General features: G+C 38.6%; 2 protein-coding genes across 2 annotated transcripts; both read left to right on the forward strand.

Moving 5' to 3' along the window:
* The first annotated feature begins 234 nt into the window (after positions 1 to 234).
* LOC132151210 (small nuclear ribonucleoprotein-associated protein B') lies at positions 235 to 3957 on the forward strand. The gene is made up of 7 exons (XM_059559323.1): positions 235 to 395; positions 1301 to 1452; positions 1695 to 1806; positions 1883 to 2035; positions 2595 to 2727; positions 3573 to 3695; positions 3771 to 3957. Exons 1-7 carry the CDS (start codon positions 393 to 395, stop codon positions 3806 to 3808), a joined length of 714 nt encoding a protein of 237 aa, XP_059415306.1. The 5' UTR covers positions 235 to 392; the 3' UTR covers positions 3809 to 3957.
* A 5292-nt stretch (positions 3958 to 9249) lies between these two features.
* On the forward strand, positions 9250 to 22060 carry LOC132151498 (NFX1-type zinc finger-containing protein 1-like). Its single transcript, XM_059559631.1, has 15 exons — positions 9250 to 9380; positions 10321 to 10406; positions 10505 to 12057; positions 12167 to 12453; positions 12992 to 13230; positions 13389 to 13511; positions 13851 to 13999; positions 14916 to 15059; positions 16381 to 16477; positions 17046 to 17296; positions 17956 to 18095; positions 18214 to 18514; positions 18681 to 18791; positions 19225 to 19320; positions 19447 to 22060. Exons 2-15 carry the CDS (start codon positions 10340 to 10342, stop codon positions 21898 to 21900), a joined length of 6012 nt encoding a protein of 2003 aa, XP_059415614.1. The 5' UTR covers positions 9250 to 9380; positions 10321 to 10339; the 3' UTR covers positions 21901 to 22060.
* Positions 22061 to 23429: the final 1369 nt, after the last annotated feature.

Raw genomic sequence — 23429 nt, forward strand, 5'->3', positions numbered from 1 at the left:
TCTTACTACACTCATTCAAAAAATAAAATAAGGCAGTACATTAAAAACCACGAGAGAACTCTTTAAAATAAAATAAAGAACGAAATTATGCATATCATTCTTCAGTAATATTGAATTTTTTTTCTTTTTTTTTGTAATTAATAAATTAATTGTATTTTATTTTATTATTTTTAAAGAACACTTTTTCGTAAAAAAAAAAAAAATTACAAACAAAAGGCTAAGTGGACAAAACCGGAGAGTTTGTTTGTGTTCCGTGTTTCCGGTCGGACTCTTGTCGCGTCACACTCTTTTCCGCTTCGCCTCCATTAAAGGACTCAGCGGCTGTTCGCGGGTCAATTTTTAAACCAGTTTGGCAGAATCCGATTTAAATCGGAGCCATCCGAACAGCAGTCATGGTAAGACTTCATCATCAGACTTGTATCTTCACGTTTAAACCATGTCTTTGATATTTCTGCTCTTTAATTGAGGTTTTTAATCAAAATGCTGTACGTTTTCAGGACGTTGTTGATCCGCGGAACAAAACGGCGCGCGGCTTCACCGGAGAAAAGTAGCCCAAAACTAATTAAATGAGGGGTTTAAATGCTCTAGAAATGATAGTTTATTACTGAAACGTTTCTGAAACAAAACGCAGAGTTTTTATCTAACCTTAAATCCAGGCAGGAGAATGAATGAGCGCTAATGCAGCATCGAGTTCGATGCAACCCATTTTATTCTACATAATTATATCATGTAAAAAAAAATGTAATTATTAGTCTGAAAGCAGAGCAAATAAGTATGTTTTGCAGCGCGTTCATAAGTCTATTGTTTGCGTTATTTACACACTACTTCATTGAGGAAGAGAAAGCTGTTTGATTTGTGCAGCGCAATCAGGAAGAAGACTTTTATTTGATAACTGATTATTTCCGGTGCGCTTTTTTTCCACTTGTATAATTTATTTTTATAAATGCTTGGATTTTCATGCTCTACATTAAATCCTTTATTTCATTTCGATATAAACCTCCCAAAACACAATGGACCGGGAGCGTAGTCTGTGCACCTTGATTAAAGTAAGCTTTTTAAAATAAAAGTTCTGATTTGTAATACAAATATTTAAAGGAGTCGTTCACTTCCAGAATAATCCTGATAATTTCATGAAAATCCAACGTTCATGCCTATCCGTCTGAAGTCGCAAAGAAATTAAGGTTTTTAAGGAAAACCTTCAAGATTGTGAACTTGAATGAAAACCAATGGTTTCTGCCGGTCGAGGTTCATGGGATGCTTCTGTGAATGTTGGTTTTAACCCTTTCCTCTTGTCTTTCAGACGGTCGGTAAGAGCAGTAAGATGTTGCAGCACATCGACTTCCGGATGCGCTGTATCCTTCAGGACGGACGGATCTTCATCGGCACGTTCAAAGCGTTTGACAAACACATGAACCTGATCCTGTGCGACTGTGACGAGTTCAGAAAGATCAAGTAAGTCCTCGTGAACCTTGAATTCAGGCTGTTATGAACTAGGGCTGAATTAGAAAACATTATCGGCAATAAAAGTTTCGACAAATATTTCTGTCGTTGAATGGTCGTTTGTCACATGACCCTGCAGTGACATGGTTTTTATTTTATACTCGGACTGTTTTTATTTACATTTAAAGCCATTATCGGTCGATTTTTATAATATTGTGCATCCCTAATATTCATCGATCTGTTGTGCTTCCCAGGCCCAAGAACTCCAAGCAGCCGGAGCGAGAGGAGAAGAGGGTTCTGGGTCTGGTTCTGCTCCGAGGAGAGAATCTGGTTTCGATGACGGTGGAAGGACCCCCTCCTAAAGACGTGAGTCCACATTCAGAGTCTTGAGGTGTTGTTGTTAATGCAGAGAGTGATGTGCTGTATCTGTGTCCTCTCTCAGACTGGCATCGCCCGCGTGCCGCTGGCAGGTGTGGCCGGAGGGCCAGGAGTGGGCCGAGCAGCAGGTCGAGGTGTCCCCGCTGGAGCTCCGATGGCTCAGGCTCCTGCGGGACTCGCAGGGCCCGTGAGGGGGGTCGGGGGCCCGTCACAGCAGGTACAGTCCATTCAGTATTTAAATCCATTTAATTTTTTTTTTTTGTTTTTATTTAATAATAGATGGGGTCGACTGATATGTGACCCTGGAGCACAAAAGCAGTCTTCAGTCTCTGGGGTGTATTTATAGCGACGGCCAAAAATACATTGTATGGGTCAAAATGATAGATTTTTCCTTTATGCCAAAAATTATTAGGATATTAAGTAAATACAATGTACCATGAAGATGTTTTAGAAGTCTCTTACCTTAAATATATTAACTTTTTTTTATTTTATTTTTTTATTATTAATATGCATTGATTTAACATACCTCTTAACATAATGACTTAATGACTATTTAGATTTTCAATCTCCATTTTGAAATATACCCTTATGACTGGTTTTGTGGTCCAGAGTCACAGTTTTCAGGGCCCTCATCCAAAGTGTTACTATTCACCACTGCTTTAGATTAGCATTTTTTAAAAATAATTGAATTCTATTTTAATTGACCTGTTTTGCTGTACATTGACAGTGGTTTATTTTCAAACTGTATGTTGTCTCCCGCTCTCTCTCTCTCTCAGGTCATGACCCCTCAGGGGCGAGGTGCGGTTGGGGCCGTTGCAGCGGGGGCCAGTATAGCTGGAGCCCCCACACAGTATCCTCCGGGCCGCGGTGGACCTCCTCCTCCAATGGGCCGAGGAGCACCTCCTCCAGGTGAGTCTCTCTCTCTCTCTCTCTCTCTCTCTCTCCCTCTCTCTGCTGGCATGTTTAAACTTTCACAGAGTTTCAACAATGAATCTGTTGTGTTATTGTCAATGCACCTTTGCTACGTGTGATACCATGGGGGGAAATGTACATAAGTGGAAATTATTGTAAGTTATATTAGGAGTTTCCAAAGTTCAGTTTTCATAATGTTAATCAGTTGAAAACGGCATGGCAATGCTATTATCAGTGTATTAATGATCGTTGAGCAAAATATTTACTGCCCAATCTGAGTGACTTGTCTATAACTTTGAAAACGTTTGCTAATTACACAAGTTAAAACTATTATTGTTCCTTGCGGCGCAATATTTGACGTGTGCATTTGTCAATTACAGCAGAGTTGCATTAATATAGAATGACACTGAACTACCTGAGCATTTAATGGTTTTAAAGCACACCTGCCAGCCAATCATAATGCAGTATTCAGACGGACCATGCCATAAATTAAAGTAAAATTCACGCTATTAAGGTGGACTAGACTGTAATACAAATAGTTGAGTTTTCCTTTTTAAGTCCCCACCCCCCCATTTTGCACTGCAGCAACAAAAAAAGTGAGAAACTGACAAATGCTTATTTTTAGTTAAAATGGATGTTGCCAAAGTCTTTCTTTTGGAAACATAATTTTTAAAGGTAATAACTTGCAATATTGTTTTGTGGGGCCTCTGGTGACCCCACCCCTGTTTAAAGGACACATGAAATGTTATTGCAGCTCTAAGTAGCAGGATTACACTGGGCTCAATCACATGGCCATTATCGTGTGGTGTGATGGTTAAGATGGACGTCTCTCTCTTCTGCAGGTATGATGGGTCCTCCTCCAGGCATGCGGCCCCCCATGGGACCCCCGATGGGGATGCCACCCGGCCGCGGCGCTCCGATGGGAATGCCTCCTGGCATGAGGCCGCCACCGCCGGGAATGAGAGGTAAAGTGCATCTGGGTTGAATGCACAAAAGCAGATTTTCCTCTTCTGGTCTGACTTTCACTTGTGTTCCACCAGGTCCTCCTCCTCCAGGCATGCGTCCTCCCAGACCTTAAACCTCTGCGCTGGACCCGTGCGTTTGAGATCAGTCTTTTCCTCGTGCGGGAAACCTTTGGCTTGCAAGTTCTTGTATAGTTTTTTTTTTTTTTTTTTCATTTCTGTCCTGTTTTTGAATAAAGTGTCATTGACAGTTTTGTTTTAAAAAGACTCCTGTGTTTTGCTTTCAGTTGATATCAATTTAAGGTACAGCTTGATGCGCTGAGCTGATTTTACTCTTGTTTTGATGCAACTAAATAAAGTATGTATGGAGTATGAATTTCTAAATGGCAAAGTGTTTCCACAAATCAGTCTTAAAAGCATCTTCTGTGAGACGTTTTCATTTGTGGATTCAGCTTCTTGTAGAATAGATGCAATGCCAGGTTTGGGTTAAAATTTGGAGACCCGTATTTTTTTTTGAAGGTCTTGAGATATAGTGCGTATAGTAAAAAAAAATCAGATTCAAGCTGATTATGTATATCGTTACATATTTTCAGAGGAGTTCAATATTAAAATACAGGGTTTTGTTTTTTTTGTTACACATTGAAAAGCTTCTCCAGTTCTCAGTGCTTGTTTCACGAGGCCATCGAGGAAGAGTTGTGAGAATGAGCCACATCCAGTGCTCCAGCTGCACACGTGTGAATGTGAACATGCAGCACTGTCACCAGTGTGTATTTCTAGATCTACAAGTGAAGACATGCACTCTAAACGGCTCTAGTGAGTGCAGCAGAAGCATGTTTCCAGATCTGGATCTGAACCCTCGGTGAGGTTCTTGAGGAACCGGACTCGGCGTCTGATGATGAAGCTGTGAGTAGAGTTCACGCTTGTGTTTTCTTTTGTGAATTGAGCCTCGTACTATGGTAATACCATGTTGTTATTGTTGTTTTGGATGTGTAATGCATGGTAATATTTAATCTAGTGATGTTCCATAGTAGTAGTGTTTTGAGCCACATACTGTAGTGCTCCTATGTATTAGATACCAATCCTATGTATATGTGGGTATATTACAGGAATACTGTTTTAAACTGAAGCAAAAATCATATTTTGCTTAACATGGCAATCCTGTTTTTGTGTCTTTGGTACATGCTTAGTGGATAATAATGCTGTGTTTTTGTATATATACACAAATCTGTTCTAAACCCTGTACACACTTGTGCTCATATCAGAGTGTGGTTTGATTAGGCCGATATTAGACTGATATTTTGTAATATTTGTCCTCCGGTGAAGGATCTGGTGTCCGTGTCGCTGATGCAGCCGGTGAGGATCTTTGTGAACAGTAACACAGATGTGGCTCTGTATCTCAGACAAGAGTTTGTGAGGATCAGACCCAATAAAGGAGGAGACGAGAGGCTGTCGCTGCAGGTAAAGTGTCCTAGTTGAGTGGCCTTGTTAGTGTGCTGTCTACATAGGGTGTTCTGACTGAACTGCATCTTTATAAGTGATTGGTTTTAAGTGTTTTTCACAGATAGTAACTCTGTGAATGGTCATTAGTGAACCACACAAAAGACTCGACTAAAACAATGAATCCAGTAGAGTTTTTATTTTTTTTAATATTCAACTATTTACAGTCATATAAACATTTTAAAAGGTGTTAAGTAGGAGCAGAAAGTCTTAAATTCATTGTCATTGCATTAAATGTTTTTTAGGCTGTGTTTTCTGACACAAATATCCTTAAATAGACAAAGATTTACTTGAGATGCAAGTATTGAGAGGCCTGTGTCTTTCTAAAATGTAACAAAATGAAACTCATTTTGTCAATAAGGTCTTTGATTTGAGTCTCTTGGCAGATTTGTGTACTGTTTTAATCACTTCATTTGGTTCAATTCTCTCGACTTATATCACTTTGACTATTAAATGAATTTAACTTATTGTAAAAAGCTTTAGACACTGAGAAAACACGGAGGAAGAACTTTTTTTTTTTTTTTGCCGTATGATCAGACATAAGATATTTCCATATTCTAGTGGTTTCAGCATCATTCCTCCAGTCTTCAGTGTCACATGATCTTCAGAAATCAGAATAATATGATGATTTAGTGCTCAAAACACATTTCTGTTTATCATCAATGTTGAAAACAATTGTGCTGCACGATATTTTTTGTGGAAACGGTTGTAAATTTTATTTTTCAAGATTTGCAGATGAAAAGAACAGCATGCATTTGAGATAGAAATCTTCTGTAACATTGTAAAAGTCACTTTTGATCCATTTAAAACATCCTCGCTGAATAAAAGTATTAACTTCTTTCCAAAAAATACCTTAACGAACACATAGCAATATGAAAACACGTCAGATTCAGATTCTCAATAATTCTTTATAATTGTCTTCACATTATATAATTGTTTTAAATATCATCCTTCATTTCCGTTTTTTCATTCCTTGTCAAAGTGGCCAAAGCACTGCAGGATTTTGATTTGGCTTTGAGAGGAAAGAGTGAGATTTCATCAAGCTTCAATTAAACTGAAATGACCTGCCTTTGTAAATCGCTGTGCATCTGACATTAAATCTGCTTTTTTTCCATAAATCATGTTCATAGAGGTTCAGAATTCTGTATAAAGCATCATGTTCAGGTTTGTTTCAGTGCTCGGTGTGTGTCTGAACCGCAGGCGGAGGAGAGAGCTCAGTTCAAGATGCCGGAGTCTCAGATGTACGCTTTCAACTTTCTTCTCCCAGTTTCCAAAGTCAAGGGCGGTAGGAAGAAGTCTTGTCTTTAACAAGGAGCTCATGAACACAGAGCCGGGTGTGTGTGATACTGAGGAGTTCAAGGCTTTGTGTGTTTGTCTCCCAGTCTAACAGTGATTTCTCTGTCCAGGCCGTCCTTCGAGGACAGGAAGAGACTCGGCATTCCGAACAAGAAAGGAGGATGCTTCAAGTCAAAGGCCGGGTGCAACATTCCCATCAGACTCGCTCGTTAAATATGCACTCACTTTTCATGCAAACTTAAAAAATAAATACAAATTTGAATGGTCACTTTCATTTCATTTAACAGAGGATTTTCAGTTGCAACAGAGAATAAAATAAAATAAATGCATTGGTTGGGAATTACGGAGGGATTTAAAACTGAATTATTTAAACATTTAATAAAAAGTTTAAATGCCTGAGAAATGTTGCAATGAATATGCAAAACTACAAGTAAATGTAAGCATAAATATGATGTGAAATACATTAAATATTATAAAATAAAAGATGTTAACCACAAATTCCCAAAAACCTTGATTTAAAATGTAGCGGACGACATAAAGCCACAAATAAATACATCATAAAATAATCAAATGCATCATGGAAGTTCGTAGTACTGTATGTAAAAATTTAAAAAGTTGTTGAAAATGTATTTTATTCTTGCATTTTGTTTTATTTCTGTGTATCTATTGCTACAATCCATCATTTAATAATATATTTATTTAGACTGGTTTTCATACATACAAAACTAGTTTAAATATTGAATGAAAATATAACCTTATTTTATAAAAACTATTTTTATATTTTGTGAAATGGATATACTGTCAAGCTATTTAAAATGTGTATTTCAAGTAAAAAGATTAATACATAAATTAGGTTCATCTTAATCTAATTTCATGGTTTTTATGCCATCATGTTTGCCTGCTATGTCTCGTCTCAAGTCTTTTGTGTCTTCTCATGTACAGAAGTAAGTGAAGCCGTTCCTGATGTATAAGAACCAAAACTTCAGCATCTTTATCATTTTATTACCTTTAATCCCTTCCCCAACGTAAAACCTACAAATAATGCGCTACAAATGAAAACCTGTGCTTCTGTTTGTCCGTGCATTTGTCACGGTAGAGCAGAGCAAATATGAACCAACGGTTAATGAGCATCAGAAATAAGATTGATTTCATTTTCCAGATGAAGAGAAGCTTCTGTTAGAGATCTGCCAGCCGTCAGAGATGTTAGAGAGCCCACAATATCAAATACTGTACAGCCCACATTATACAATGAATCCACATCCGTGACAGGAAACGCCTTTATCAGCCAACCTTGAAGATAATGTAGAGAGAAACCTTCTGGTACCATGAGAAAGGAATGAAGCTCTCACAGTAAAGATGCATAATATAATTATATTTTTTACAAGAATTTTTAATAATAAAATTAATTAATAGTAGCAAGCAACAATTAAAAATATTTAATAAAATAAATTATATATTTAAATTAAATATATATATATATATATATATATATATAAAATAACTGTATAGCTATATATATATAATTATAAAATTTATTTTATTAAAAAATTATTTATTGCTTGCTACTATTTATTTATTTTATTATTTATATAGAATGTGTTGTCTTTATTAATATATAAAATAGAAATAAAATGAAGGTAATACTTATAAGTACCTGTACTTGTATAAATATTATATGGAGCTTTTTTATTGTAGTAATTGCTCAAATGTTCATAGAGTATATGGTAACGGAATAAGTGAACATTAAATGTAACTACTGTAATTTAAATAGCTATATTAAGTACAGATAATAAATAAAAGTAATAATGCTGATAATAAATACTGATTTGCATCTGTCAGTTCAGAGAATGAGCTTTTATGTTAATGTACAGCTTTATGTAAATGATTTCCTCAAATAGGGCACATCAGAAACTAGTGGCATTTTCCCCTTTTTTGAGAGCAGCTGGCAGTATCTGTAAAACAGACTAAATTAGACTGCGTGTAATGTGAGGTTATTAGTGCTTGTGACTGCAATCTGCATCTATGCTGTGAGCTCTAGTTGATTTAAAGCTGGAAGTAAACATGAAGCTCTATTCAGGTCAAAGTTCTGTGTTTGTTCATCAAACAGGCAATGCTTGTTGAGAACAGTTTCCTCAGTTTAAAAACAGGACAGCTTTGCCTCATTTTAGGCAAGATTTCCTCTTTTATTACAGCTAATCTCTCCATAGCTTTTATTGTAGGTCATATATGCATGAGTTTTGCACACTTCAAGTCTGTATTTATTTATTTTTCCCTGCCAAATTAGATGAATTGTTGATAAACAGCAATTTTCGCCTTTTGCCAACTTTACCACATTGTTTGCTTTGCATCTGCATCAATGCTTTGCTTTCAAACCACAACATTTTTTCCAGGTAGGTTTCCGTTTCTGATATAGAATCACTTCTACAGTAGAGGGGAACATTCTATTATTATTATTATTATTATTTTCCTTTAAATAAGTTCTGTTCACAATGAAATATTTACTGATATGATTAAAGGTAAGCATATGCATAGCATACTTTATTTTAACAAGATATAGAAAGACTTATAGAGTAGTGGGGGAAATTCTATTATTCATATTTTAATTTAAATGAGTTCTGTTGCCAATTAACTGTTTACTGATATGAGCAATGTCATATATGCACAATGCATTCATGCATTGTTACTGAGATATAACACTTGTGATAGGTCTCCCTTATAGCTCATAGGTAAATGTATTTTCCGTTCATCACTTTCGGTTCTGACTCAGAAACCAGCTGAAGATCCGCCCACAGCCGCGAGAAACGAAACTAAACCGGCATTTAAAGCCACGGAGGAGATCAAACACGAGCTGTTCCCAAAGACTTCGGGAGAGTGACTCGAAGACATCCAAACCAGGTGAGTTCTGGAGATCATAATAAACAAAAACGCGTTGTTTACGCTATTATTAATGTTATATCTAGTGTAGTGTGAGTCGCTGCTGCTGTTTTAGCTCGTCTCAAAAGAGTCGTCTGTGTGTTGTTTTTTAGCCTGATCATTTCCGGTAGCAGACTAGCACGCAGTCATTTAATTTCGAAATATTTTTTGAAAAGAGAATAACGCAAGTAATAGTATAATTTTACAAGATATTGTAGCATTATGATAAAGCATTTTAAAATAAATAAATAAAATAAATAAAAACATCGTATTCTCTCTCTCTCTATGATTTGCTCTCAGATCTTGAGATTTTTTTTTTCTATTTCGTAATGACACTGTAGTTTTTGTGTAAGTGTAAATGTGGATCATGTGCAATGTAATTTTGATATGTAAGATAGATATATATATAGATAGTCTGTTTACCATTTTGTACATGTGCTCTCAGGTCTTGGTTTTTTTTCTGTATCACAATGATGAGTATTTTTTTTTTTTTTTTTGTGACAGACCAGCAGTGTAAAATATTAAATGTGAATCCTGTCCAATTTCGTTTTGATATCTAGTTTGTGAACAAGGATAGGTCATTCAGATGACACTTGTTAGGGTTAGGGTTCTCGTGTTCATTAACCTAATATTTACTTTTCTGATATAAAGTAAGGATTTTGAGCAAGTTACTGGCTTTGTATGAAAGTTTAAAGTGTGTAAGCAAGGTTTCATGAGATGCACACACTTACTGTTTTGCAAACGTTAAGGGTGATTCAAGAAATGTATCAAAGTTACTGAGAGATGTGTGAAAGCCATTGCATTAGATTCAGGGTTTCAACCAGATGTCCACCTAGAGGGGAGTAACGATATTGCAGATATCTACAGAGAAGAATTATTCTGAGATATTTATATTTACTGTATTGGTATAATCGCCTTGCAGATATATTAACAGCTGCAGCATGTTCAATCCAAGAGGAGGAAGACAGCAAAGAGGAAGAGAAGGCTTCAGTGGCCCTCAAAGAAGAGGTATAGATCTTTCTGTTTACTTCTTTACATAGCCTTATTTAACTTGGTCAATATGCATCCTTGTTATTTATTCACCATCATTTCTATGTTTTCAACAGATGGTTCCGTGCCTGGTCAAAGACAAGCAAGCAGCTCTCCCAGTCGAAGCAGAGGAAGCAGTAGAGGTGGCCGAGGGGAGGGGGGAGGAAGAGGAGGAAGAGGAGAAAGAGGAGGAAGAGGAGAAAGAGGAGGAAGAGGAGAAAGAGGAGGAAGAGGAGAAAGAGGAGGAAGAGGAGAAAGAGGAGGAAGAGGAGGAGATGGAAGGGGTCGAGGTCACGAACAAGCCAGTGGAAGTACAAACAGCCAATGGGCAAGACAACCTGATGAAAAAGCTCAAGGTGCAAGAGGAGGAGGAGGTGGAAGGGGCAGAGGACAGAGGACAGAAGAAAACAAGCAACAAGGGAAGCCAAGTTTTAACTATGTCCACCGCCCAGTGATAAGAGGAGGCCACTCGAGAGGATTTGGGAGACCTGTTTATGGGCTCATGCAACAGAATTTGCCCAATTATCTTCTTCCAGACCCTTTACATTCAAGCAACCGCCCTAAAAACACAGGTCACCAACAAGCCAGTAGAAGTATGACTGATTTAAGAGTTGTTCCACAAGGTGAAGAACCTCAAAGAGGAAGAGTAGAAACTCAGAGAGGTAGAGGGGCAAATGGGAGAGGAAGAGGAAGAGGGAGAGATGGCACTCCTGAAGTGCGCAAACTGGGGTATAAAACGCTTGAAGGCCTACTGGAGAGAGAAGCGTCCGAGGTGGCCATCACCCTTTCATCTAACACTGGGCTCAAGAATTTGCTTGAAGACAGTATGATGAGAAGCGACCTGGTGCAGCTGGTCTGTCAAGTTCTCTACAAGGCCTTCGGCTCTCGAATTGACCGCAAGATCGTGCTACACTTGGCTCGTGTTGTCAAGGACTCTCAGTTTTTCCGTAACATTCTGCCGTATCATGTGACTGGAATGATGTCGGATTATGCGCAAGCCCGAAGGGAGCAGTATCCCCAACATCTGAGCAACATCATCAGCCTTCTCTCTGAAGTTCTCAACATGTTTCCTCACAGCTCTATCCAGTCGGTCTCAATGTTGGTGGCGCTTTTGAAACCCACCGTCAACCAGTTGCGTGCCTCTGGTGTGGATATCCTCCCCAGCACTGATGAAGACTTGGAGAGGGTGCAGGGTTTGGTGGACCACCTCCAAGAGAAATCAAGGGAAGGCACCTTGCGGTCTGATAACTACTCCTTCCTAGCAGCCGATGAGGATGCCCCACCTGGGGAAGAAGACTTCAGGAAGATGAGCATTTATCCAACCCTTGAGGAGTTCCACCTAGACATAAAGCCATTCCTGAGACCCAATATAATGTCTCAAAGCTTTCCTAACGCTCGCATCTATCTAGACACACACTTCCGACTTCTGCGTGAAGATTTCGTGAGGCCGCTGAGAGAGGGCGTTAAGGAGATCCTGAGGAACCAGCACAGAGAGACTGTCGATGGAATACCAATGAAAAAGAGGCGTTTTGATGACATCAGAGTCTACTTTGACACCCGATTGGTTTTGCCACTCTGCACACCAACGGGAATCGCCTACAAAGTGCAGTTTGACCCACGGCCTCTTCAGGTAATCACAAATTGCAAGTTGTCTGAAAGAACTCCATGCACTCCCAATTATGTCCATCTTCCACCACTGATCCTTCTGTCAGTTTAAATCATTGAATCTTCTCTTGCAGTTTGTCCGGTGGGAAAATTCCAAACGTCTCATTTACGGATCCCTTGTCTGTCTCTCCATGGACAATTTCGAAACCTTCCTTTTCGCCACTGTTACCGATCGGGATCCAACGCTGCTGAGGAAGGGACAGGTGCATCTCTGTTTTTCTTCTGAGAGCAGGGCAACGTTGGCAAGTATTCAGCCTTCGGACTCCTTCCTGATGGTCGAGACCACGGCTTACTTTGAGGCCTATCGATACGTTCTAGAAGGTCTCCAGGAGCAAGATGAGAATGATGTTCCCTTTCAAAGGTATGTATAATTGAAGTAAATGTAAGAATTTATTACTTGTGCAAAACTCTTCTTGGGGAAGTCGTGGCGTAGTGGTTAGACAGTATGACTCTTAGCCCTAAGGTTGTGGGTTCAAGTCTCGGGCAAGCAATACCACGACTTAGGTGCCCTTGAGCAAGGCACTGAACCCCCAACTGCTCCCCGGGCGCCGCAGCATAAATGGCTGCCCACTGCTCCGGGTGTGTGTTCACGGTGTGTGTGTGTGTGTGTTCACGGTGTGTGTGTGTGTTCACTGCTGTGTGTGTGCACTTTGGATAGGTTAAATGCAGAGCACAAATTCTGAGTATGGGTCACCATACTTGGCTGAATGTCACGCCACTAAACTAGAGAATTGCTAAGGTATTCTTAAATGGTTTTCAGAGTGTTGTTTTGTGGTTGCTTGAGTGGTTCCTAGATGTTAAAGAGTACTCTCTGCCAAGTCTTTGTATCCAGGTCTGAACAATTATAACAGTAGTGCTTAACCTGGTAAACACCACACCACACATTTTTGTTGTTTTAGGTACATAGTGGAGTGCAACACAGATGTAGATCCTCCAGCTTACCTTCGGGTGGAAGGAAGGTCATATGATCTGTCTAGCATCATGGCAGAAGGGAAGGGGAAGATTGCACCCTTCAATCCTTTGACCCCACAGGCCTGGCCTGATGAGGAAACAATGGGTCTCGATGAAAGCCAACTTCAAGCACTTAAACTGGCCTTAACCAATGAAGTGGTCATCATACAGGGACCACCAGGAACAGGTGACTTATCTGTGTCTAGGGTTTGCTGTTAACCAATGCCGCACTCTTGAGATCAACTTGCATATGCACAAAATGCTAATTATAACAGCTTAATAGATGCAACCTAGTGCAAAGAAACTTGGAACATTTGATGATTCTGTTTGTTTTCTTCCATGCAGGGAAGACGCATGTAGGCCTGAAGATCGCTCAGGCTTTGCTAAACAACCATGAGGCCTGGTCAAATGGTAGCCCTATGCTGGTGGTCTGTTATACCAATCATGCGCTCGACCAGTTTCTGGAAGGTACGGTGCTAATATCTATATCTGTGTAGTATTTATCAGATCTTGTTGCTTTTTTGTACTTTGTGGATAAGTATGGGTAGATCTCTCAGTTGTTTCTTAGAGCCATTGATAAGATAAAGTGGAAAGAAAATAGAGATTCCTCCTACTTCTGAGTTCTTGCTTGTGATAAAAGACACCAGTAATATTAAATTCAAGTTTCAGAAAATATTTTATTTTATGCATTTCATTTAAGCATTTAAAAGACTCTGAACTTCATGGCTTCTCTAGAGAGTTCATTCTAGTCCAGTAAAAGATGACTCATGTATGATATTATGAACTATTTCTTAACTTTTGTCCCAGGCATCCTTGGATTTTTAAAAAGGGGCATTGTGAGAGTTGGAGGACGAAGTAACAGTGAAACTCTAAAGCCCTTTGGTCTGAGGGAGCTGACCAGGGCATCAAACTTCCGCAAAAATTTACCACAGCATCTTAGGAGAGCCCATCATGAAGTGAGCCCACTATCTTGGACATAGCTCAGATTTCATTATTTTATTTCATTTAATTTAGTTTTATTTGTTATATTTTAATTTATTTGATTTCAGTTATATTTTATTTTATTTGTTATATTTTAATTTATTTTATTTTATTTACTAATTATTCTTATACTATATAATATTACTTCCTAGGATTGTTAATGGAATATAAATAATTAACAGCCAGTGTTATTTTAGTATTAATAATATACTGTTATAGGTTTTATTAATATTTTATTATATTGAATTTTTTATATTTTATATTTATGTTTTAATTTTATTTAAAGTTTTAGTAAATTTGCGTTTTGTCAGTTTTATTTTTTTTTCATTTCATTTCATTTCAATTGTTCTCAAAAAAATATCAGTAAAAATATAATGTTTAGTTTGATAATTAGATTGATTGTATGCTGTGAGGCATGTGCATAACATGTTTTATTTATTATTTTACTATATGGGGACCCTGGAGCACAAAACCAGTCTTGCGTCTCTGGGGTATATTTGTAGCAAAAGCCAAAAATACATTGTAACGGTCAAAATTATAGATTTTTCTTTTACGCCAAAAATCATTAGGATATTAAATAAAGATCATGTTCCATGAAGATATTTTTAAAGTTTCCTACTGTAAATATATCAAAACTTAATTTTTGATTTGTAATATGCATTGCTAAGAACTTCATTTGGACAACTTTAAAGATGATTTTTTTTTTGCAGCCTCAGAATCCAAATTTTAAAGTTGTATCAATTTCGAAAAACTGATGCTTAAGACTGGTTATTTGCTCCATGGTCATGTATGTTTTAGTTATTCATTTCAGTTATCTAAAAACAAGTATGTGCCAGTGCATCTAGTAATATATAAATTATATTTCTAATGAGTTGTGCTGTATGTCGGCAGATCTACACACAGATGGAGGCCGCAGAGGAGCTCTTAAAGAGACAGTCTGCTCAGCTGGAGTGCTGCCTGCGTGGCGTCCTCAGAGAAGACTTCCTGGAGAGATACATGTCTCCTCAGCACTGGGACAGCCTGTGTCTACAGCCGGTGAGTGCCTGCCACACACACACACACACACACACACACACACACACACACACACAGGGGTGTTTTTGTGTAAAGTGTGTTCATCCCATAGGTGTAATGGTTTTTATACTGTACAAACTGTATATTCTCTGGCCCTACACCAACCCTACACCTAACCCTAACCCTCACAGGAAACTTTGTGCATTATTACTTTTTCAAAAAAACTAATTCTGTATGATTTATAAGCGTTTTGAAAAATGGACACATGGGTTATGTCCTCATAAGTCACCCTCTCCTTGTAATACCTGTGTCATACCCATGTCATTATACAGAGTTGTGTCCTGATATGACACAAAAACACACACACACACACACACACACACACACACACACACACATGCTCTGAAATGCTTTGCCACAGCTGTCAGACATGTCGTCCACAAATAGTGTATACAGACCTTGAAGCTATTATTGCAGATATTATTCCCTGAAGATCTGAGCTAAGCAATGGCACAAGCTAACAAAAACATCTCTGGCTTTCTTTGATGAGTTTAATATCCCATTTGATTTTCTTTCACTTGCATCCAGTAAAATCAGACAATCATTCTTTAAACGGTGTAGTATGTTGCAGTTCCCAGTGAAACTGCATTTGGCTGTTGTCAATTCTGGACCCTGCTTTAAAACTACAAATCTACTGTGTAAAATATGCACATTTCTAAGGCCTCTAAATTATCAACATAATCAAAACTTTGCTTTAATACCTTACACACAATCTAATCCACGCCTGTCATCTGATTGATAGTTATACTTTTTTTATTAAAAGCCTAATTGTACAAACCTCCACCTTCAGCTCGAGCTTCAAGTGTCTTTATTGACTTTTATAAAGTAAACGTCAGAATAACGTTTATATTGTTACTGTACTGAATCGTATACTTTATAATATTACTATTATTTATGTTCAAATGCAAGCATCAAATATGATTATTTGGCTTTTGAGGAACGATTATTTATTAATCTCTCAGTCATCATTGTATTGCATTGGATTATATGTTTTGATGATCAACAAAATCTTACTAAGATATAGTATCCCAATAATATGTTTTTGTAAGATGATTTTAAAATGCTTAGTTAGGTATAGTGACACTATGAACCACCAAGGCCTGCATTAAATATGATACTTGATACAAAAAAAGCATGCAAATGTGCACGTGCAAAAGGTTTTTTTTTTTTTGGTCTAAAAGTTCAGTAAATTCTGACTATTATTTCATCAAGCCATGATTCTTGTGGCTTGAAATTTGCATAAACTCAGCAGTTTTCAAAACCAGGTTTCTTCCTGTGTTAGGTGATGGATGGATTTGAGAGTGTGGGGAAAAAGAAGCCTTCAATGATGGCGGAGTGGCTCGGCATTGGATTCTCTGGTTTTTCGCAGCTACTAACAGGTGGAGACTCTAATACACAAACCACAATATCAGCAATAATTTATCTTTTTATGTTCTATATTAGGTGAATAATCATTGGATTGTACTTCCCTTGAAGAACATTTATCCACGACATCTTTAAAGTTCAGTTCTTGCATTTAAGAAAGAATTGCTCTTCTATAGCATTTTCTCTCAATGCTGAGATGCAGTTTTTGTTATTATTTAATAATTAATGAAACATGTGCCAAACTATGCATTAGATGAAGTTTCCTGCATTACTCAGTTATTGGCATAAATACAGTGCAGGTAATATATTTTTCTGCAGCTCATTCGGGCCCTTACTGGCTGAGGTCTGTGTCTCCTATTAACATGAAGCACATCATGAAATAAATCATTTTATTACTAGATGTTGATAAAGAAAGAAGAAGAAGAAAAACTAAGCAAATCTTAAACTGAGATCAAGATACATTACAAATTAGCTGCAAGACTTGCATTACAAATTTCAACTAGTCTCTAGTTAATGAATGTAAACCAGAAGCATTAATGGCAAATACAGCATTACAGAAACCGCTCTCTCTTTCGTTCTCAGAGGTGTCTGATGAAGAGGGGGCACAGCTGAATGATGAGGAACTGATAGAAATCGATGAAGAGGCGGATCTGATCCAGGCCGAGAGGATAGTGGTGGATGCAGAGCACGGGGATAATAACTGGAAAAAGCTGAAGCAAGATCAGAAAGACATCGCTGACATGGCTGAGCAGATGCTGGCTATGAACCTGAATGATCCTGAGCCACAAGAAGCAGCCAGAAATCAGAGGCAGGCTGATCAAGGGGAATGGCAGGTATGAGACCTCATCCTTTATTGTAATCATATATATTTTATTGAAAACTGTTTACATTGTATTAATAATTTTTATATATATATATGCATTAAAATATATATTATTAATTATTAAATTTAAGATTGTTTTAAGATTATAACTGTTGAATAAATGTTGGGGAAAAATAGAAAAGTAACTATTTTTTATAAGCTTATATTAGATGAGATTACATGCAACATTTGCACATTTAAAAATTATTTTTAATTATTTTATATGAACTAGAAAAGGCAAAAAGACCATTAAGAAAACATTGTATTTAATTTAAAATGTAATGGTCAAAATTGAACTTTTAAACAGGTTATTACTCAGCCTCTCAGATGTTTATCATAAAATTCATGCCACTTATTTTTAATTTTTTTGCATGCAATGAAAAGGTTGCATCCTAATCCTAAAGGTTTTTTCCTAAGGTTGTCAAACTCCAAAAATGCAAAAGAAATGTGATAGAAAGCAAGGTTATGCAAGAATTAAAATAACCTGTTTTACTTGGAAATATGTTATATTGCTGCAGTAAAGTGGCTTGGGAATGTCATTTCATGTTGATTGTTAAGGTATTGATGTTCACCATTTGTGTTGTGTGTTGTGATGAGCTCAGTGCTACTGTTCTGCTGATGTGTGTTCAGATTCAAAGCCACCAGAAGAAAAAAATCAAGCAAATGGCTAAACACGAGCTGAGGAAAACTTCAGCCATGAGTGAACATCAAGAAAGGAAAACCGTGGATCTGTGGAGCCTCAGTCTGAAAGACAGATGGAGACTGTATCGGTAAGACACACATGCACTAGATGGCAGCATTTACCCACAAATTTCTTGAAGCCAGACCGGTGCACTAAGATGTTAATCTTTAAAATCACCTAAATTAGATCTATGTTTTCTCCTTTAGGCTTTGGGTTTTGCGCTATCGGACTGATCTCCGCACTAAGGCCCTCACCTCTGAACACCTGTATCAGGACGCAGCCGAGAGGCTCAATGAAATCCGCCGTCGTGAGGATCTGTGTGTACTGCAACAGGCTCGGGTCGTGGGTATGACCACCACAGGAGCAGCTAAATACAGACAGGCTCTGCAGGAGCTGCAGCCCAGACTGGTGATCGTGGAGGAGGCGGCGGAGGTGTTGGAGGCGCACACCATCACCACCCTCAGCAAAGCCTGCCAGCACCTCATACTGATCGGAGATCACCAACAGGTAGACGGCAATATTATGAAATAAATCTTTTTCTTTGGTAATGTCAAATCAGGGTCATTAACTAGGTTTATTTATTGCATAAACAATAAATGCTTGTGTAATAAGTATAAATATCTTGATGCATTCATGTGTTAACGTATGTCTTTATGCATGTCATCCTGCACAGTTGAGGCCTAGTGCAACAGTGTATGACCTTGCCAAGAATTTCAATCTGGAAGTGTCGATGTTTGAGAGGCTTGTCAGAGTCAACTTTCCATTTGTGCGCCTTAACTACCAGGTTAGTTTCTGTATTATTACATCAGCTGTTTAAGGGAAACGCTTTATTTTCAAGTCGTGTTCTGCATGTACATACTTATGTACTCTCTAAAAAATAAAATAAATTAAAAATAAACCCAATGGTTGGGTTAGTCCATATTTGACCCAAAGTTGGATTGAAACAACCCAGCATTTTTATTTAGAGTGTGCGTACTTGTTATAGTTATTACAACAACTGGGTAATAACTAGGTACTGAAACCACCCTTAAACCTAACCTTAACCCATGTAGTTACCTTATATTATCCAGTACTTTAGGTTAGTACACTGTAGTGTGCACATACTGTAAATAAATAAAGTGTAACCCAACCGATTAGATATTTACTGATGTCAGTCATTCCTCTAGTGAACCGTATGCTAAAACAACATGAACAACAATTCTGATTTATATTTAAAGCATCGCATGAGGCCATGCATCGCTCGACTGTTGACTCCTCATATCTATGAAACACTGGAAAACCACCCCTCTGTACTGGAGTATGACAATGTTAAGGTACGTAAATTTCAGCAAATACAATTACACAACCTTCTATTATTCTATTACATAAGTTCTGGTAGGTACCTTGTAGGTAATTTGGCTACCATCATCTACTTGACTCCTGCATCTTTCGGTCTACAGGGGCTTCTGACAAATCTCTTTTTCGTGGATCATGGTCACTTTGAGGAAGAGATTAAGGATGGACGGAGCCACCAGAACCCTCACGAGGCTCAGTATGTGGTCGCGCTTTGCCGCTACTTGCTGTTACAGGACTACAAGCCTTCTCAGATCACCATTCTGACGACTTACACAGGACAGCTTCACTGTCTGCGTAAGCTCATGCCCTCACCGAATTTCTCTGGAGTCAAAGTCCACGTTGTGGACAAATACCAAGGGGAGGAGAACGACATCATCATATTGTCTCTGGTGCGCAGCAATCTACACAGGAGAGTCGGTTTCCTGAACATATCAAACCGTGTCTGCGTAGCCCTTTCTCGTGCTAAGATGGGTCTCTATTGTATTGGAAATATGGACATGCTGAGCTCCGTTACGCTGTGGAGCAACATCCTTCACACTCTGAGAGAGCATGGTCAAGTGGGTCGTGCTTTGACGCTGAGCTGTCAGAACCATCCGGATAAACAGATCCTTGCATCCTGCAGTGATGACTTCAAAGGTGCCCCCGAAGGTGGTTGCGATCAGCCCTGCCAATTTCGCTTGGATTGTGGCCACGTGTGCACCCGAATGTGCCACCCATATGATGTGGAACACAAGGAATACAAGTGCATGAAAGACTGCCAGAAGGTGCTGTGTGATCTGAAGCACAAATGTACACGTCTCTGTCACGAAGAATGTGGTGAATGCCAGGTACTCCTAGACAAGATCATTCCATCATGCCAGCATAGTCAGAGGGTGCCTTGCCACATAGACCCTGAGAAATTTGTCTGTCGAGTGCGTTGCCAAAAGACCCTCCCTTGTGGCCATCCCTGCAAGGCAGCTTGTGGAGAGTCCTGCACCGCTCAGTGCAAGGTTAAAGTTCAAATGCAGCTGAAATGTGGACACGTCCAGGAAGAACCATGCTTCATTTCCAGCGACCCCAAAAAGATGACATACTGCAGAACAAAATGTGACACCACCTTGGATTGTGGGCACACTTGCCCGGGAACTTGCCATGGATGCTGTCAAGGTCGCATGCACAAAGCATGCAACCATAAATGCCTACAAATCCTGGTGTGTTCTCATCAGTGTCAGGAGCCTTGTGTAAGAGATTGTCCACCATGTTCAGTTCGCTGCGAGAACCGCTGCGTCCACAGCGCCTGCATGAAGACTTGCGGTCAGCCTTGTGCGCCTTGCAGAGAACCCTGCGAATGGCAGTGCCATCACCACAGTTGTACCAAGCTGTGTCATGAACCATGCGACCGTCCACCTTGTTCTGTTCCCTGTAACAACACCTTGCCCTGTGGACACCTCTGCATAGGTCTCTGTGGAGATCCTTGTCCTGATAAGTGTCGCATTTGCCATAAGGATGAGGTCACGGAGATCTTCTTCGGCAATGAAGACGACCCGGATGCTTGTTTCATTCAGCTTGAAGATTGTAAGCACCTGTTCGAAACTACAGGAATGGATCAATACATGAATCTTGACCAAGACCAAGGCGCTGAACTGGATCAAAGGGCGATCCGACTCAAGGATTGTCCAAGGTGTCGCACTCCAATCCGTAGAAACCTTCGGTATGGCACTCATATCAACCGCAGCCTGGCAGCCATCGAGATGGTCAAGGAGAAGATCAATGGTGTTTCGTATGAAATCAAGCAAAAGCAGGAAGTCCTTAGCTTGCAACTGCTTGGAAAGGAGATCTTGAGAAAGCATTTTGGCCAAGAGTTTGCATTTCTTAAAGATAAGTTTGAAACGAAGGACCTTTCACGCCAACAACTTTGGCATTCCGAGAACTTGATGACCTACCTCGAGAGGGCTGGGAAACTAAAAGAAATGCAAGCAGAACATATGACACTCCTTCTGGACAAACTTCAGCCATTCTCTAGCAAAGTTGATGAAGTCTTGGGATTCCTCTTACGTCCGACTCAGAGGTTTTCAGACCAACAGATTGCAGATCTCGAACGTGAATTGAAGAGACTCTCCTACCTGGCAGAGCTCAACGTGTGCTGTTGCATGTCACCGATCAAAAGTCGTGTTTATAGCACAGAGATCCAGCAATTAAGAGAGATCCTGGAGGACACTTTGCCTTTCTCTGAGGATCTAGAACATACAGTCAAGGAGATTTTTACGGATTTGGACACCAAACTGCCTCGCAGCGGCCTGGGCATCACCGACGAGGAGAGGGTGATGATAGTCAAAGCCATCGGTTTGAATAAAGGTCATTGGTACAAATGTCCCAATGGCCATGTGTATGCAATCGGCGAATGTGGGGGTGCTATGCAACAAAGCAAATGTCCTGAATGCGACGCTGCTATTGGAGGCACTAATCACAATCTCATTCAGGGAAATGATGTGGCGACTGAGATGGATGGCGCAGAGCATGCTGCCTGGTCAGATGCTGCCAACATGGCAAACTTTGACCTGCAAAACTTTGAAGATTGACATTCTTAAGTAATTTTTTCTTCTGTCTGCTGATAGGGTATTAATCTGGTTAACACAAATCATGAAATACTGTTTTTTAATCAGGCTGTAGTTTCACCTTTTAGCAGAGCTTTCAAAATGAAAATTGTCTTCACTTTCCACTGATGGGAGAATTAAACAAGAAATGTACATACAGTACAAGCAGGAAAACAACAACAACAATAACAATTCATCGTAGGTGCAAAATAGATCAAATGCAAAATATTATATCCATTTTGTACCTATGCTGAATTATGTTATTGTTGTTTTTTTCAGCTTGTACTATATTTACATTTGTTGTTCTTCTGTGCACAATTAGTCAACCCCATGATGAAATTATCCATTCATTTGGATTTTGATCCTCATATTTTCTGGACTTTTGGCTTCATAGCTCAAATTCAGATAGCAAATCTTACATTAATAACAAAATAAGATGCAGACAACAGTCGAAATCATTGCAACTGCCTGCTACTATTAACTTGTTTACTCACATTTCATGCTTGGTTAGTGAAACCTAGTTAGAAATATTACGCTTCACACATTTCAGTTCATTAGCTTTTAAAATCATCCTGTAAATATTATAACAGGAATAAAATATGCACATTTTGGTTGTTTTTATATCGTGTAACATATATTATCCAAATCAGTCTTATAAAATAGATAGATAGTTGTGGTCCTGAATGCAATATGGCTAAAGCACTTAAATCTCCTTGATCCAGATATGCCAACATACATGATGCTAAACAATGAGGGTAACACTTTACAATAAGGTTCATTAGTTAACTACTTAAGTTAACATGAATTAAGGAGGAACTTTATTAATCTGAACTAATGTTAATTTCAACATTTACTAATGCATTATTAAAATCAAAAGTTGTGCTTGTTAACATTAGTTAATGCACTGTGAACAAACATGATCTAACAATGAACAACGGTTTTCATTAACTAACATTAACAAAGATTAATAAATACTGTAATAATTGTATTGTTCATTATTTGTTAATGTTAGTTAATACCTTAACTAACGGTAACAAATGGAACCTTAATGTAAAGTGTCACCAACAACAATAAATATTAGCTTACATGTTAGCTTAAATATATCACAGAAGAAAAGCACTTAATGAATCTGCTTAATAAAATCACGTTTTGATGAAAATGTGTGTCCTTTAATGTTTCATTAGATTTCATGCATGCAGCTTCAGGTCTTGGTTTCAAGTATATACTTACTTATATCTTTGGCTTGATTTCATTAGGTGGCAGCAGTGTACTGTCAATAACTCTCTCAGGAACAGAGTCAGAGTCAGGAACATGTGTGCTCTACATAAGGCAAGCTGTGCTTTTCTCTCATGTATGGTCAGACCAGTGTGTTTCTTGATGCAGGTCAGAGTCTATGTCAACTTCAGCATGTTTATTCGCCGCATAATTATAAAGCATTATCTGAGCTCTCTGCTTTAATCACTGAGTGAGTCCAGAGGCTTGGTGTGAGCTGTTGGGACGCTTCCATTTAGGCT

Source organism: Carassius carassius, chromosome 10 (assembly GCF_963082965.1).
Source record: "Carassius carassius chromosome 10, fCarCar2.1, whole genome shotgun sequence".
In the NCBI taxonomy this organism is placed as follows: domain Eukaryota; kingdom Metazoa; phylum Chordata; class Actinopteri; order Cypriniformes; family Cyprinidae; genus Carassius; species Carassius carassius.